Genomic DNA, 15,030 nt, shown 5'->3' on the forward strand with positions numbered 1-15,030 from the left:
TCAGAGTTACCACACCTCAAAAATCCTCAACTCTCCTCAGTTTTGAAATGTCTCCTCAAAAATTAGATTTTTTATATCCTCCTCGAATCTTTTCAATCTTAATTTTACAAAACTATATTGTAAATACACAGAAATGCTACATGCAAAAAAATTTTCCTTACTCGTGACATTACGCTAAAAATCTCCCCAAATCTCAATTTTTTTTACAAAAATACCGTCTTCTCAAAAAAGTCTGAAAATTCTCACCAAATGTCCTCAAATCTCAAATTTCAAATTTGATTCTATAAAAAGAGTGGCAACCTTGTTATTGGAGAATCAATTTAAAAGCTTAAACGTTGCCTTGTAAGTTATGGATAAGATGTAAAGGTCCTGTTTTTACCTGCAGGTATACAGTTTTAAACTAAAGGTATAATTACACAAGACAAGTTTAAGCTGTATAGTGGTGACTTATTGTGTACAAGGAACTAGTTTGTGTTTTTTAAAATAGTGATAGCACTAGAAAAAAACACTGAAAGGATTCACTAAGTCTGTGCAATATGCTTAACATATGATTAAACAATTTTTTTTATCTCAGCCTAACTATATGCTTCTAAAACAATAGTGCCGCGTAAAAGATGGAATCCGTGCATATATATTTAATTGATGAAACTGGTGATGTTTTCTTTTCCACTCAATTATCTCTACAAACATCAATATCTACAACATAAGATAACTTAGAAAACATTTTGCATTACACGTTTTTTTTTATAAGAATATCAAAATTTTAACCAAATTGGTCTTTATTCTCATTTCTTTATTGTTCTAACAATAGATCTATCATTTCTATCCTGAAGTTCCAGCCTGATAATCTTATAAAAGAAAAGGTGTGAAAATTGTTAATCTTCTTTTTCGATTTCAATATATGGTCTTCAGCCACTTGATAAGTAGTCATTGTTTGAAACGAAAATATATTTTGAGGTCTAAAGGATGACTTACAAATCAAGAAGTCACTAAACATCACTTGTAAAGCATGGTTTTTTGGAGAATAATTTTAACAGGAGGGTCTGCGCTAGTAAGAGTTATTAAAAGAGAAACAAGGAAACTTTTTCGATTCTGTTTCTTTTTTAATAATGTTTAAGTTTCCGATAATTTTGAATGTGAAAGTTGTTGCGATTTTGGGAATCCACGAATCTGAAATACTTTATTTTTCTATTATGTAGTGTACAATTTTCGATTTGAGTCACACCTTGGCTTCTTTTAAAAATTTAAGCATACCGAAAATGAAAGTGGCTGAACTTTTTTGCGCTTGGTGTCATTTATAGCCGAAATTTGTCTTCAAATAAATATGCTTTGTTTTTAACACGAGTGAATATTCTAAGTATGTTGGTGTAATCAAAATTTGTCGATACTGATACAATTTTGTTAGTGTCGAATGACTTGTACAACTGTATAAACATTGAACAATCAACTTCAAGAAAAGTAGAAGGGACTAACTTGTGATATTTTATTTTTTCATGGGTTTTCGATGAACCGCGTTTTTTTTTTTTTTTTTATTTGAACGTTTATTAGAGTTTTATACACAATTCATTGATTATCTTACAGCCCAAACAAAGTCGACCTTAAGTAACAAAAATTTTCGGTGGTGACGAAAAATTAGGCCGACTTTGTTTGGGTCAAATATTGCTCAAATTATTTTTCAGGTTTTTACATAATTTATTTTACAACTTAAAATTAATATTCTATACATCCTCGTCTACATCTGACAAAATAAAAACTCCATCTTGCTCTGATAGACTCTCTCTTACAGAGTTTTCCACTTCTTTGTTGAAGCAACGCAGTTGTTTTTTGATCAGTTTCCAAGTGTTTGCACGAACCGCTGGCACAAACACGGAATATAGTATTACATTTAAACACGAAGTTAGAAATGGTGCCAAAATAATAGACCAATTTATTAACCCTTCAGTCGGCTTCCCTTCCATTACCTCATGTACATTCATAACAATGAAATAACCCCACCCAACACAAACTGGTAAAGTTAGCAACGATACTTCGCATCCAGCTTTGATTTTGCTGGCACGAGCCTCACTCGTTCCATATTTTGTATTGAAGTACATCCTTGCTGCGAGATACGATATAACGGAGAATGAGGAAGCAACGAAAACGGATGGCACGACTAAACATAATACTACAGCGAGGTAAAAAGTGACGTTCTTATAAAGATGATCCCTAATCCATAGTTGAAACATGGATAATGCGAATAACGCAGCAGCTGATGACCACGACATTTTGACAACTTTACACACGTTTCCAAGACTGAAGTATAATGCATGCTCTGCTGGATATAATACCGCAACTGCTCTCTCGAATGAGATTGCGGACACAAACAACATCGATGCTGTCGCAGAAAAAATATCGAAAGAAGTGAGCAAACAAGTCTTCGTTTGATCAATCAATACTTCTTTATTGTTAAAATAAATCAAAAAGAAAATCATCTGAAGAATAGTGAATATGTTGGAGATAGACAAGCCTCGAACGAAGAATGTTATTGTATTTTGCAGCTTTCCGCACTGACTGTGTGTGTATACAAAAAGTGCGTTGAAGAGAAAACCAAGAAGGGCTAACACGACTAGCAGTATGCATAACCACAATTTCATACGCAAGCCCTGTTCTTCACTTAGATTTGTTCGCTGACAATGTTCCTGTAAAAAGTTGTCTTCTCCAGCCGTGCGATTTTCGGAATGATACAAGTAAGCGCATACGGCATGTACAATTTCGTATTTATTTTGATGAACGATGGGACGAGCAGAATGACAACAAACGTAGTGGAAATATTGTTCTTGAAAGCTACCATTTTTGTTAGGTATAGTTTTGCACAACTCAGGTATCATCGAATGAGTTAGTTCGACGGAGAAACCACTACCCAATTTAAGCTGCTTTAAAAATTTATCACAAGCGGTGAAATTCGCCATACTATCTCACTTTCTACTTATGATATTCAGTACTTCTTTTCTTTACATTGCTACGATGTCTTTTATCGATAAAACGTTTTATGAGCATGTCTCTCCCGTTAGCGTTATTATTGTACATTGTGGAGAAGAGTTCTATAATACGTAAAATAAACGATAACACCCCGCCAGCCTCATTATGACGTTGCATAGCAATCAAAAGTTTTAGCTTTCCGTGTATTTTTGCATCATAACGTATAAAAACATATGTCGATAATAGAGATAAAATCATTGTTTAAATTTAATATATTTTTTTTGTAAAAATGGGAGTTCGCCCGCGCGGACACTGTATTAAAAGCTTGAAAAAACCCACAAATAAAAATACATGCCACCAACGATGTAAACAGAACACAAACGCCACAACCTCCTACCCAGTTTCTTAACAACATTTTTATAAATCTGTTGCATAAAAAGTGTAAAAACCTCCGCATCCCAGTTCTCCCATCTTGAAACTCCATGAAACAGGATGTCCACTGTGTCATGAACTTTAAAAATATAGGCAAAATGTCAGAAAAATTTGGTCTTATGAAATGTCAGGAAAAAATGAAATTTTAAGAGCAAATTTTGTCAACCCTTGGTTGGGGCATGAGTGTGTTTAAATCTAAAAATGGTTGGTATGGCGCGAAAGTATTTTCAATTAATGTTAAAAAAGGAAAATCAACGATTTTCCTTTTTTAACATTAATTGAGGAGGATTCTTTCACGAAGAAGTTCTTTCCTACTCACTAAAAGTTTAGAGCAGTCAAAAGAAGTTTTATGAGATGATATTTTCCTGATACAATCATTTAAGCTGCATTTACATGTACGTAAATTTTTACGTACATGTAAATGCAGCTTTTTTGTTTACCCGTAGTTTTACGTAAGGAACCCTACGTGAGAGACACGCGTATATGTGAACAAAACCTCACATAAGTCTCTTCGTAAGTCACGTAAATCTACTTCTTGGTTTTTGTTTTTCATTTCTTAAACATAACAGCAATCAGAAAGTATCACGTTTTACCAAATCTTCTTGTTGTGTGAGCATGGAGGGCTTGTAGTCGTCAAAGAAAAGCAAATGAAGCACGTCGTAAAAAGAGATCATGGGTTAGACCTACAAATCTTAATAGAACTCGCAGTGGTACCTTCGTCTTAACGTTTCTCTTTTTCCTGCAAAGCAAGGCTCTCGCTTGTTATATGAATATCCCATGTACGTAAAGATTTTACTTAACATGGGAAAAATGAATACCAACTATTCTGTCAGCCTTTTAAAAAAATTACAAACATTTCAACATGGCTTTTCAACCACATACCTTATTTTCGCGAATTTTTAGAAAGATTAATTCGCTAGAGTAAATTGTCGCTAATTTACTAAAAAAGACTTATTCGACAAAATTTTCGCGAAATTAGTTAAAAAAATTATATTTTTCGGTTTTTCTCTTTCATCCTGAACAAAACACACGTGTGTAGCAGTTCCATTAATAACAATTGCTATTTACCCTTTTTTCAAAATATGGTTATACGGTGCGAACTTTACACTACATGCTTTTTCTTTTATAAAAATATACTTTATAAAAAATATCAGGATGGGATTTCAGCCTTGATATTCTTGTACGATACGAACTTATTAAGCTAACAATTATTATTATACGATGCAAATTTTCATTATATGCTCCTTGACACTCCTCAAATTAACACTAAATCGTGTCATTATCATAAGCCGAAATAGCGGCGATAGATATACGTACTTATTGAACTGGGTCGTAAGGAACTTGTGCCTGTATTTAAAGAGAAAATATTGACGTGCTGTCTGTATCAAATGACAGTGGCAAAAAACATAATTTAATTGAGGCTTAAAATAATGGATGAGTGCGAAGCTTCAACAGTAGTTGCACGATTTCAACCACACTTGTTCAACATTTAACCTAACACTAGTATATTCTCTCTTTCTTTATCAGTGTGTTCTACTTGATAGCCCGAACACTTTGCTTAAACAGTTCAAGACAGTCTCGGGGTTGTTGGTCGTCACTTTCGACCCTAGGGTTTGTTGCTTGATGGCAAACCACTACCGCTTATTTCACGATTCTATTTCACCAGCCCTTTCAATATCAAAGAAACAAGATCGCCTGAAAAAGAGATAGGTCTGTTTACACTGAAACACAATAGGTGCTGCTAAATAGCTATGAAGAGTGTTGACGTGTTTTAAGTTTGAAGTATTGATAATTGTTTTTAACGATTTCTTTGGTTATATTATTTGAACATTGCAAAAAAAACAACGTTTTTCGTTGGAGTGATGCTAACTGATTTGGTTGAGCTTTTGTGGTGACAAATACTAGCGGATATATTGGATTTTCAAAAAAGTTTTGCTAGAATATTCATGTGAACATAAGTTACAAAACAACCACGGCATGGTTTCTACACCTGCAAAAGCTGCAGTAAAACATTTTCAACCGTCAAGGGATTAAAGATTCATCAAAGCAGTTGTAGAGTTTTTATAGGTACTGCTAAAACCATTAATGACTTTCATCATGATAAAGTAACACAAGATAAAGATTAGTGTCTAGATGCAACCTCGTTCCCAGGACATTTTGCGACAAGACTCTTACAAACTAAATTCGTTGATATTTTTCGCAAGGGAGAGTGAAAAAATGAATGGTTGTAGCAATTATCACCGAATTAGCTGTAATAAAAGATAGTAGAAACATTAGAAACAATTTAAGAACATTTTAAGGCTTTAAATTAGAAGGCTTCTTTGATGATGTGATTCTTTTAGAAAAAACGCGTAAAAGAGAAGTGCTTTTAAATTCGAAAAAAATTGAGTCAAAGGGACCAGGACATGTGTTTGGGCCGCAGCCGTATATGATGGGAGCAAGGTTGGTGTCCGGCGATTAAGAACTGCCGGTTGCCGGCGGTAAAAATATGTGAACATTCTTTTCAATATGGCGGATACTGAACCACCAAGAAAAAAGCTAAAAGTGAAAGAACGTAAGATTTTTGAAAGTAAAAAGTTTGTTGAAGATACATGTTCATGCCCTACGTTTTTAAAGTATCAACTATCTCTTAGAGCCCTAGGATTTTACGATGTGCCTAGTAGTTGGACAAAGAAATGGTACACTTCTTTGAAATTATTGAATAAGATCCAATATGCTTCAACAGATGCTATATTTAACTTAGAGTTTTCCCCAGATGGTAAATATTTGGTTGCAGCTTGTGAAAATTCAGATATTACATTATTTGACCCTTGCATTCATAAAAAGTTGCGTTCTGTCAACAATGCACACAAAGACAGTGTAAATTGTATTTCATTTCTTGACACAATAACATTTGCTAGCTGTTCAGACGACAAAACTGTTTCATTATGGGATGTAAGAAATTTAAAAACAAATATTGTCAACCTTAAAGGACATAGTAGTTGGGTTAAAAGTATTCATTATTGTTCCAAAACAGGACAGCTTATTTCATCTGCATTTGATGATACTGTTCGAACATGGAATGTGAACGAAAATTACAAGAACGGGGAGGTAAAAAGCAACAAAGTTTTAAATGTTCCCTATCTTACGAGAACTAAAATTTCAAATGATGCATCTCAATTGTTTGTTGCAACAACAACTGGTTTTCTTTTCATAATACATAATCTAAATTTAAAGACACTGAAGTTAGATACAAAGGAAGAACTTCATAATCTGGCAGCTAGTTTTAACCCAAGAAAAAGAAAAGTGCCGTTCAAAGACGTAAGAAATACCAATACTATTGAGTTTTTAAATGACTACCCAAGCGACAGTAAACCTTGGTGTATTGCATCAATACAAATACATCCTTCTGGAAACACTATTCTATCGAGATATACAAATCAGAATGCTTCCTCAGAATGGTCAGTCATTCATGACACACAACCAGATACAGGTATACAGATTTAATGCTTATTTGTATTTCACTCATGTTAGATTACACAATATATATACTGTATACATATATACTACTGTGTAGTTTGAACTTTCATGATGTAAATTAACTCAACATATGGCTATTAAATTCAGGTTACTGTAGGAACAATTTTTTTATGGAACATTCTACCTACCTACAGAAATTAACACTTTAAACCTTAATGTATAGTACATTAAGGTTCAAAGTGTTAATTTCTGTAAAAGCTCCCATATCCTGTTTAGATTTGTATTCTTTAATCTTCTTAGGCTTTTACTCTTTTTTAAATTGAGAATTGTATGAGACAGACATTCTTTCAGGTGTAGATATGTTATTATATGAGCATTAACAGTCCACATACAAGTAAAATCTCTTGTATAGTGCTGTTTAAACACGAGTTTACAATTATGTTTCTTCAGGGGCACTGTCCACTTGAGAAGGTTACTAAGTAAAATCTTTTATCAATTAAGTCCCCATCACCATCTCCATCTCTTTTATCTTCCATTTGTCTTTTAATACTTCCGGTATCCTGCTTGTAAATAATGGGATTTCTTCTTCTGGTCAAAGTCGGTTTGAATTTTTTTGCTATATGGATGTGAAAGAACTTTGTTTTTCCCTTGAGTTGAAGTCCATTCTTTATTTCATCAATAACTACTACTTATCAAAATAAGAAAGGCAAGTATAAGCAGCAAATAATAAAAATTGGTTTATATCGTTTTTTTAAGAAAAAAATAAATTTCGAGAGAATTAACTTCTGCGAATTTCACGAAAGTTTGTGTGTTAATTTTGTTAATAACCTTCGCTCCAATTTTTTTTTCATGAAAATTAATCCTTAATTATTTTAAAATTGTTTTACTATATTATTACTCTGTTAAATCTTTGGCCAGGTATACTTAAGATAACTTTTATTTCAGGTCCGCTTTTTTTTAAGATGTCAAGACTTCAAAGTTACATTGAGGAACCTAATTTAGCTTCAGGCTTCATAAAAGAACTGTGTTATAATCAAGATGGACGAATTATATGTTCGCCTTTTGGAAACAGCATACGGCTTTTAGCATATGACAGAAATTGCAACGATTTAGTCGAATGTTATCAAAATCCATCACCGTTGGTTGAGATTGGTTTCGTTACAAGTCACAAGAATTCCGTGTTGACTACCAGATTTTCACCGACGCTTCCAATTCTTGCTTCGGGCTGCCTGGGTGGTCAAGTTTCTTTCTATCAACCAAGGTTTTAATTAATTGCTTGATTATATCCAGTTCGTTTTAGAATTTAGAATTATGTTGGAAATTTACGGAGAGTGTAAAAAAACAATATTCATCCGAATATTTTTTATAATTTTTATTTTGATTTTAAAAAATACCTATTTTTTATTTATTTTATTTTCCTTCAATCAAATTAAATCAAAACCTTCTGGTTTATTTAATTTCGCGGGTTTCGAAACTGAAGATAGTATCATGTAAATTTAAAAAATCTACCTCAAAACAAAAAAATTTAACAGAATAAAAATTTGGTGAATTTGACGAAAATCCGTTAATAATTTCCCGCCAAAGTTAGGTTTTTCAACTCCAAACTAGATTTCGCCAAATAAATCCCCGCCAAAATTAATTTCGCTCTTCTTAAGTTTTAGTATTTGTCGTTGACTGATTTTTTCTTTACAAAAAATTGTAGTTGATATTGTAAAACACTATAAATTTTCATGCTATTGTTTTCAAAAGGAGATTTCTTAAACCTCCAAATTAAATTCCGCCAAGTTTACGTTCCGCCAACTTTCTTCCCGCCAACTTTCTTCCCGCCAACTTTCTTCCCGCCAACTTTCTTCCCGCCAACTTTCTTCCCGACAAAATTTCTTCCCTTAATTAGCTATATTTTTTCGTTTTACTTTTTAAATAGTACTACAGTTTAAATACGTGTTTAAACGAAACATTCCATAAGGATAACGTATTTATCTCAATTGCTTTAAATAAAATTGCAGACGGGGGTTTGTTTGTGAACTTTTTGCGAAGGGATAAATTTCAGAAATCAGTGAAAGTAACAGCGTTTTAATAGAGTTAGTAGCTTGATAATATTATTTGCTGGTGAGAAGTTGAAAGGCTTTATTTGAGATGCAAACTTAACTTTATTTTAAACAATTATAATAATTAAGTTGTTAATTTTTCATGTTGTTGTTGTTTAACGCACTCGCGAAGTCGACAACTCAAATCCACCATCTTTCAGCATCGTTGTTCCACTTGATATAGGACTGCCGCACCTCCTTTAAAATTTCTTATTTTTTAAACATGTTTCCTAAAAACTCCTCAATTTTGAAAAGTCTGTTCAAAACTCCGTTCAAGTGTTGCATTTGCATCAAAAGTCTGTTCAAGTGCTGCATTTATACTGCAATAATTTGTTCTTTACTGATGACATGTCCTCGAATATTATTAATCGGAGAAATTTTGGCAAGTTCACAAACTGAAAAATGTTCAGGAGGAAAGTTTATATCCGACAGAAGATATACGATGGCCCCTATTAAAAACAATTTAAGAACATTTTAAGGCTTTAAATTAGAAGGCTTTTTTGAAGATGTGGTTCTTTTAGAAAAAAACGCGTAAAAAAGAGGTGCTTTCAAATTCAAAGAAAATTGAGTCAAAGGATTCATCGTAAGGAGAGACATGCTTTGTTTGTTTGTTTTTACACTTATCATTATAAATAATGCAACAACTTCTTTTGTGTTATTAGAGATAAAGGTGGCATATATTATTAATAATAAAAAAAGGAGAAAGTCATTTGTGGATACTTGTTAAGCTGGATTTCCAATAGAAAAAATAATACGCGTATCGACACGGATCGTGTCGATGAGCATGCGCAATGAATATATTTTGTAAAAAAATGCGTATCGGAAAACGATACGACGTACCGAAGAAAAAGTTAAAATCATTTTAGAGATACGACGTACCAAGCAATAAGAAAAATATTTTAAACCAATCAAAACCGTTAAATACTTTTTTGCTTGCTCAGCAATTTTTGTTTTGGAGATTGTAAACAAAATGGCGTCGAATCTTCCATACAACCTTCTCGCTTGTGATACAACTGGTATTGATGAAAACACACAAGATCAACATCAAAGTTATGAAGATAACTTTAATAATTCGTGGGGCGACCTTTGATAACAAAATTTCATATTGATGGGGAGTCATTCAAAAATATTTAAAAAAATATTCTTGATCGTGTAAGAGCATGTCTTTGACCAAAAGATGGCATTCTCGTTTTTCTTTTCTTTCTAGAAACAGTTTTCTCACCTAAAATTTTCTTCTTTTTCCTGATAAATTTCGTTTTTTCAAATATAGATAAAGCAAGATAGTTTCTCTGCATAACATCGCCATGTTTATTTGTTTACTTTTTTTCCCACAAAAAATTGAAGTGCATATTTTTTTGAAAATTGGACAGCGTATAACGGTACGCGTATTTTTGTTCGTTACAATACGGTACGCGTATTGATTTTTTCTATTGGAAATCCAGCTTTATTCCATTGCACGCTTTTTTTATAAGAATATCAAAATTCTGACCAGGCTTTTTCTCTATTGTTCTAAATAATACACCTACAGCCTGATTTTCTTATAAAGCATATTCTTAGAAAAGAAAAAGGGTGTAAAACGTATAAAGCATCATCGCTTCACTTTTACGTCGCCAGCTCCCTGCGTTCAAATGTCAGCGCCTTATCTATAATTACGTCTGTCTGTCACGCAAAATGGTACTACAAGTAGCAAGATATACTCAATTGCCATTACGTTAAAGATGGTAGAAAGTACCCACGCTTGAAAGTAGACTTCCAAAACTGTCAAAATACGTGTGCTGCGACTAGAAAAATATCTTATGCTGCGATCAAGAATACTTCAGAGTTTGGTGAAGGCTTTCTACGGTAAAGGCTTTCTACGGTGAAGGCTCTCGAAGGTAAAGACTTTTGAAGCCTTCACCTTCGAAAGCCTTCGCTAACGAACGCCTTTACCTTCGAAAGCCTTTACCTTCGAAAGCCTTTACCTTCGAAAGCCTTCGCCTTCGAAAGACTTTAACTTCGAAAAGCGAAGGTTTTTGCTTTCAAATGTGAAGGCTTTCGAAGGTAAAGGCTTTCGACAGTGAAGGTCTTCGAAGTTAAAGTCTTTCTAAGGTGAAGGCTTTCTAAAGTGAAGGCTTTCGAAGGTGAAGGCTTTTGAAGGTAAAGGCTTTTTAAACCAATTAGTAAATAAACTTTCGCGAATCAACGATTTAGAAAGTTTTATTTTTAAAAGCTCTGCGAGAGAAGAAATCGTGAAATTCGCATAAAGTAGTTGCAATAGTAAATTATTTTATCTGTAAGTATGCAGCCAAATAACTTTCATTTTTTCTCTTTACATATTAAATATTACAAAAGAAAAAACGACTAAAAAATCGTACAAATAAATATTCTTTGCGTAAAGAAGAAGTATCTACTGAATTACAATACAAACAAAAGAGAATTATTTTTATCGTTATTTAGTTTTTCATTCTCGACCCCAGAGCTCTTTGAGATAAACTCGAAAGTAGCTCTAGACCCGTATGGTCACGTGATGAACTCTGATTGGCCTATTATTATTTTCCGCGAAAGATTGTATTTTGCATTAAACTGTAAACAAATATGGCGGCGGGAGAGACGAAGGATCGAAATATGCTCCCTCAAAGAGCTCTGGGGACGAGAATGTTAGTTTTTGTCATTGAGGTAAAATAAAAAATAAAAAAAGTCTTCATACGTTTACTAAACATAATGAACAAAAAATAAATGAATAGTAGGAAAACTGAAAACAAAACGTGTATATAATAACGACTATCGACTCTTACCATTTCGAAAATTCTTGTTTTGAGAACTTATGCGTTTAATTTTTGTTTTTTTAAAAAAAATCTTCTTCTGCCAAATCGAAAAGGAACGCGTGGTATGCGAATGCGCGGAATACGAACAGGCGGAATGCGAACGCGCGGTATTCAAACGCGCGGTATGCGAACGCGCGGTATGCGAACGGGCGGTATGCGAACGGGCGGTATGCGAACGGGCGGTATGCGAACGGGCGGTATGCGAACGCGCAGTAAGCCACTTCTCCGAGCTAGTTCATTTTCTCCTCCATACTTCATCTTGATATTCCGCATCTTGCAGACGAGGACCATTTATCTCAAAAGCTTCTTCTTCTAGTTCTTTTGGGAGAGCGTTCTCTGCAACATCAGGTGATATATCCTCTGTTTTATAAGAAGACACCAAGCATGTTGCAAGAAGAAGAATTGCAATCGATAAATACGCCATGTTCTAAATAAAAACAAAAGATCTTGTGACTAAACCCCCAAAGAATAAGTAAAGAATATATATCATTTTAATTTAACTCACCAACTGCTGGCAATACTAGAGAAGATTAGAAGTTTATGCGAAATCGGTCTGGGTGAGCTTTTAAAGGCTTTTGAAGATGTCATTGTCAAAAAGGTTGACTCATATGTTTCCAATTAACCAACACCCATATTGTCATGCCATTGTAGTGTCAATTCACAATTTTGACACACGGGTGTGTAACAAGTCGGCGTTATTGCTGTTCGCCGTCGTGGAAAGTTCTTAAAAAAAATTACTTATGATGTTGACAATTCGACATGACTATTTTAAGTCTAAATGGTTTGTGTTTGCGAAAATAATACAAAGTCTGTAGTATCTTTCGCTTCAACTCGCACGTTCATGTAAAAATCGAAAATATATTGCGCGATTTAATTTTGCATCTTCATTTGTTCTTTGCGCCATATTAACTATAAATTCTGCAAATTGAGAGTGTAACTGACAATCGATTACCATATGTTAAAAGAATCCTTATTTTATGTTTTTTGTGCATTATTTTGCGGGAAAAGCTTTGCGCTAGATCAGTTATCATGAGATGATTTTCATTTAATAGAAAGAAGAGGTGGCGGGAAGAAAAATAAAAATACTTTTGTTTTCCAAATATTAAGTGAAAGAGAAAATAGGAGTGACGCCTTCGTCCAACCAATCAAATGTAACAGTGCTATAAATAAAAGTTTTACAACGGTAAGAAGACCAAGTTATTTAAAATCTTCGTTAAAATTTAGAGGTAATCAAACATTAAGTACTGAAAGTTTCTTACTTTTAAGAAGCTCCAGCCTCTAAGTTCTTATAAACAGGTTTGTTTTTTAAAAAGCACGTGTACTCCTTTATGTCCCGAGCGAAAGGCAGACCTAACAACTAGGGTCGTACGTTTTTAGTTGCTTTGCAAATGTGCAAAAATTAGTGTTCCTGAAAAATATTACGAGTAAGGTATATCGGATTATAAACGTAACCTATAAGATGATTTTGAGAATCTGAAATGAACCAGAAGAAAGAGAATAAGCTCTGTGGACGAGGGTGCATGTACAATAACACCCGCGAAAAGTTCTTAAATAAAAGTATACAAGAATATATAGAAATGAAATGTTGAAATAATATCGTTCTGTTCCATACAGTATATATATGTCGCATTTGCTATTTGGTGTATCAATATTACGTGTGTCCATAGCATGACTATGAGACCACGCAAAAACAAACAAAATACGGGTATAATGAATAGCGTGATATTACAACCTCTTCCTAGGGCATATTATATCTCTTCTGACATCGGAGCGGCGATTGTCTCGCCGTCTAAATATAAAAAGAGACAACAGGCGCTAAGAAAGAGGTTGCGTGGCACTTAAATGACAAGGTAACTAGGTTATTGGCAAACAAGGGTGTTGCAAATTAAAATAACACTTATAACTATTTCTTCTTAATTTACTCAGAAAAATTGGCGCCCTGTTGCGCTGAAAGATGACGTCATTCAAATAAGACAACTATTAAACGCCCTTTTGTTAGAATTTCTGAACTTTAATAATTAATACTTCTTAACTAGTGACACATTTTTTACAATCGCAAGAATCATAGAAATCTAGAAAGCCATAAAGCGAACTTTTCTTTTGTCGAAACTAGCCTAGAATAAACTCGCTCGTTCATGACATGATAATATCTATATTATTCAATGACTGAACAGATAAGTGGTAATATTTTTAAAATAAAAGCCCATACCTTAGACTATATACGTAAAGTTAATTTTGCGTTTTTAAAGGCGCGTTTGGGAAACAGAAAATTGAATATGAAAAAGATGTCCTCTGAGAATGCTTAAATTCCTCTGGTGATTATAACTATTTTGATTGGCCAATTGGCCAATACTCTGCAACTCATATGCTGCGGAAGAATTCCTTTTGCAGATAGATTCGCTAGATGAAAAACTAGTTGCATTTTCTAACATTCTGCTTTAAAAATAACTAATTCAGGGTCTGGAAAGGTCTAGAAAGATGGAAAAGGGATTATGCTGCTTACATCAGCGACATTTATTACCCTTTTAAAATTTTTGGGTTTAGCCAACCAATCAAAGTTTAAAGTTTGCTGTCAACAAGGAGAATTAATTTTTTTCATGTTTCAGGTAGCTATGTTAAATACCATAAGTGCTTCAATAACCACCATCTTTACTTACTTACTAACATTTTGAACTTTCACTCGTCAGATTTCGCTGTTCCGCTTGTTTCAACATATTCAGATTGCGACAATTCAGGGTTGTATATTTTATGTGAGTGCTTTCTCTACGGTGATTAGAACTAAAGTATCAGCACACACTTCCATCTTTAAGCTCGACCCCAGCATCTTTTACCGTAGTACCGTACCGCGCCGTTGAGAAGAAAGTAGTCCTGGGGACGAGGTTGTCCCATATCTACCTCCCTGAATAATTATTTTTAATGGTGAACTCACTTTATTGGAAAAAAATTTTCTGCGCAAAAAATATTGTTTCTGTCAACTGCAAAAGTTAATCATAGCGAAAAATCATTAAAAAGAACATTAGTCAAAGTTACTTATCGCGAAAAATTTTAAAAGGGGCCATTCGCGAAAGTTAGTTCCTTTGATTTTTCTATTAGCATAAGTGTTATAAGATAAAAATGTGAAATGATAAACATAGCAAATCAAGTTATTTCGCGAAATGAAATCCCCGTTAAAAAGAAATGGAAAACAGTATAGTCCGCAAAAATAGAACCCTGCGGAATTAAAGAACGTCCAAACTTCTTAAATTGAAAATTTGAGCCAGCACTAACACTTAATCACTTATGAATTTATC

At 33.6% G+C, this 15,030-nt stretch overlaps 1 protein-coding gene across 1 annotated transcript; it reads left to right on the forward strand.

Annotated features, from left to right (window-relative positions):
• The first annotated feature begins 5,826 nt into the window (after positions 1 to 5,826).
• Positions 5,827 to 8,638, forward strand: LOC130657160 (DDB1- and CUL4-associated factor 10-like). The gene is made up of 2 exons (XM_057460125.1): positions 5,827 to 6,862; positions 7,795 to 8,638. Exons 1-2 carry the CDS (start codon positions 5,899 to 5,901, stop codon positions 8,115 to 8,117), a joined length of 1,287 nt encoding a protein of 428 aa, XP_057316108.1. The 5' UTR covers positions 5,827 to 5,898; the 3' UTR covers positions 8,118 to 8,638.
• The last annotated feature ends 6,392 nt before the right edge of the window (positions 8,639 to 15,030 follow it).

This window comes from Hydractinia symbiolongicarpus, chromosome 9 (assembly GCF_029227915.1).
Source record: "Hydractinia symbiolongicarpus strain clone_291-10 chromosome 9, HSymV2.1, whole genome shotgun sequence".
In the NCBI taxonomy this organism is placed as follows: Eukaryota; Metazoa; Cnidaria; class Hydrozoa; order Anthoathecata; family Hydractiniidae; genus Hydractinia; species Hydractinia symbiolongicarpus.

Coding starts and splice junctions, on each gene's coding strand:
- LOC130657160 (XM_057460125.1), top strand. CDS start 5,899: ATGGCGGATACTGAACCACCAAGAAAAAAGCTAAAAGTGAAAGAACGT. Junction 6,863..7,794: donor TGACACACAACCAGATACAG/GTATACAGATTT, acceptor CTTTTATTTCAG/GTCCGCTTTTTTTTAAGATG.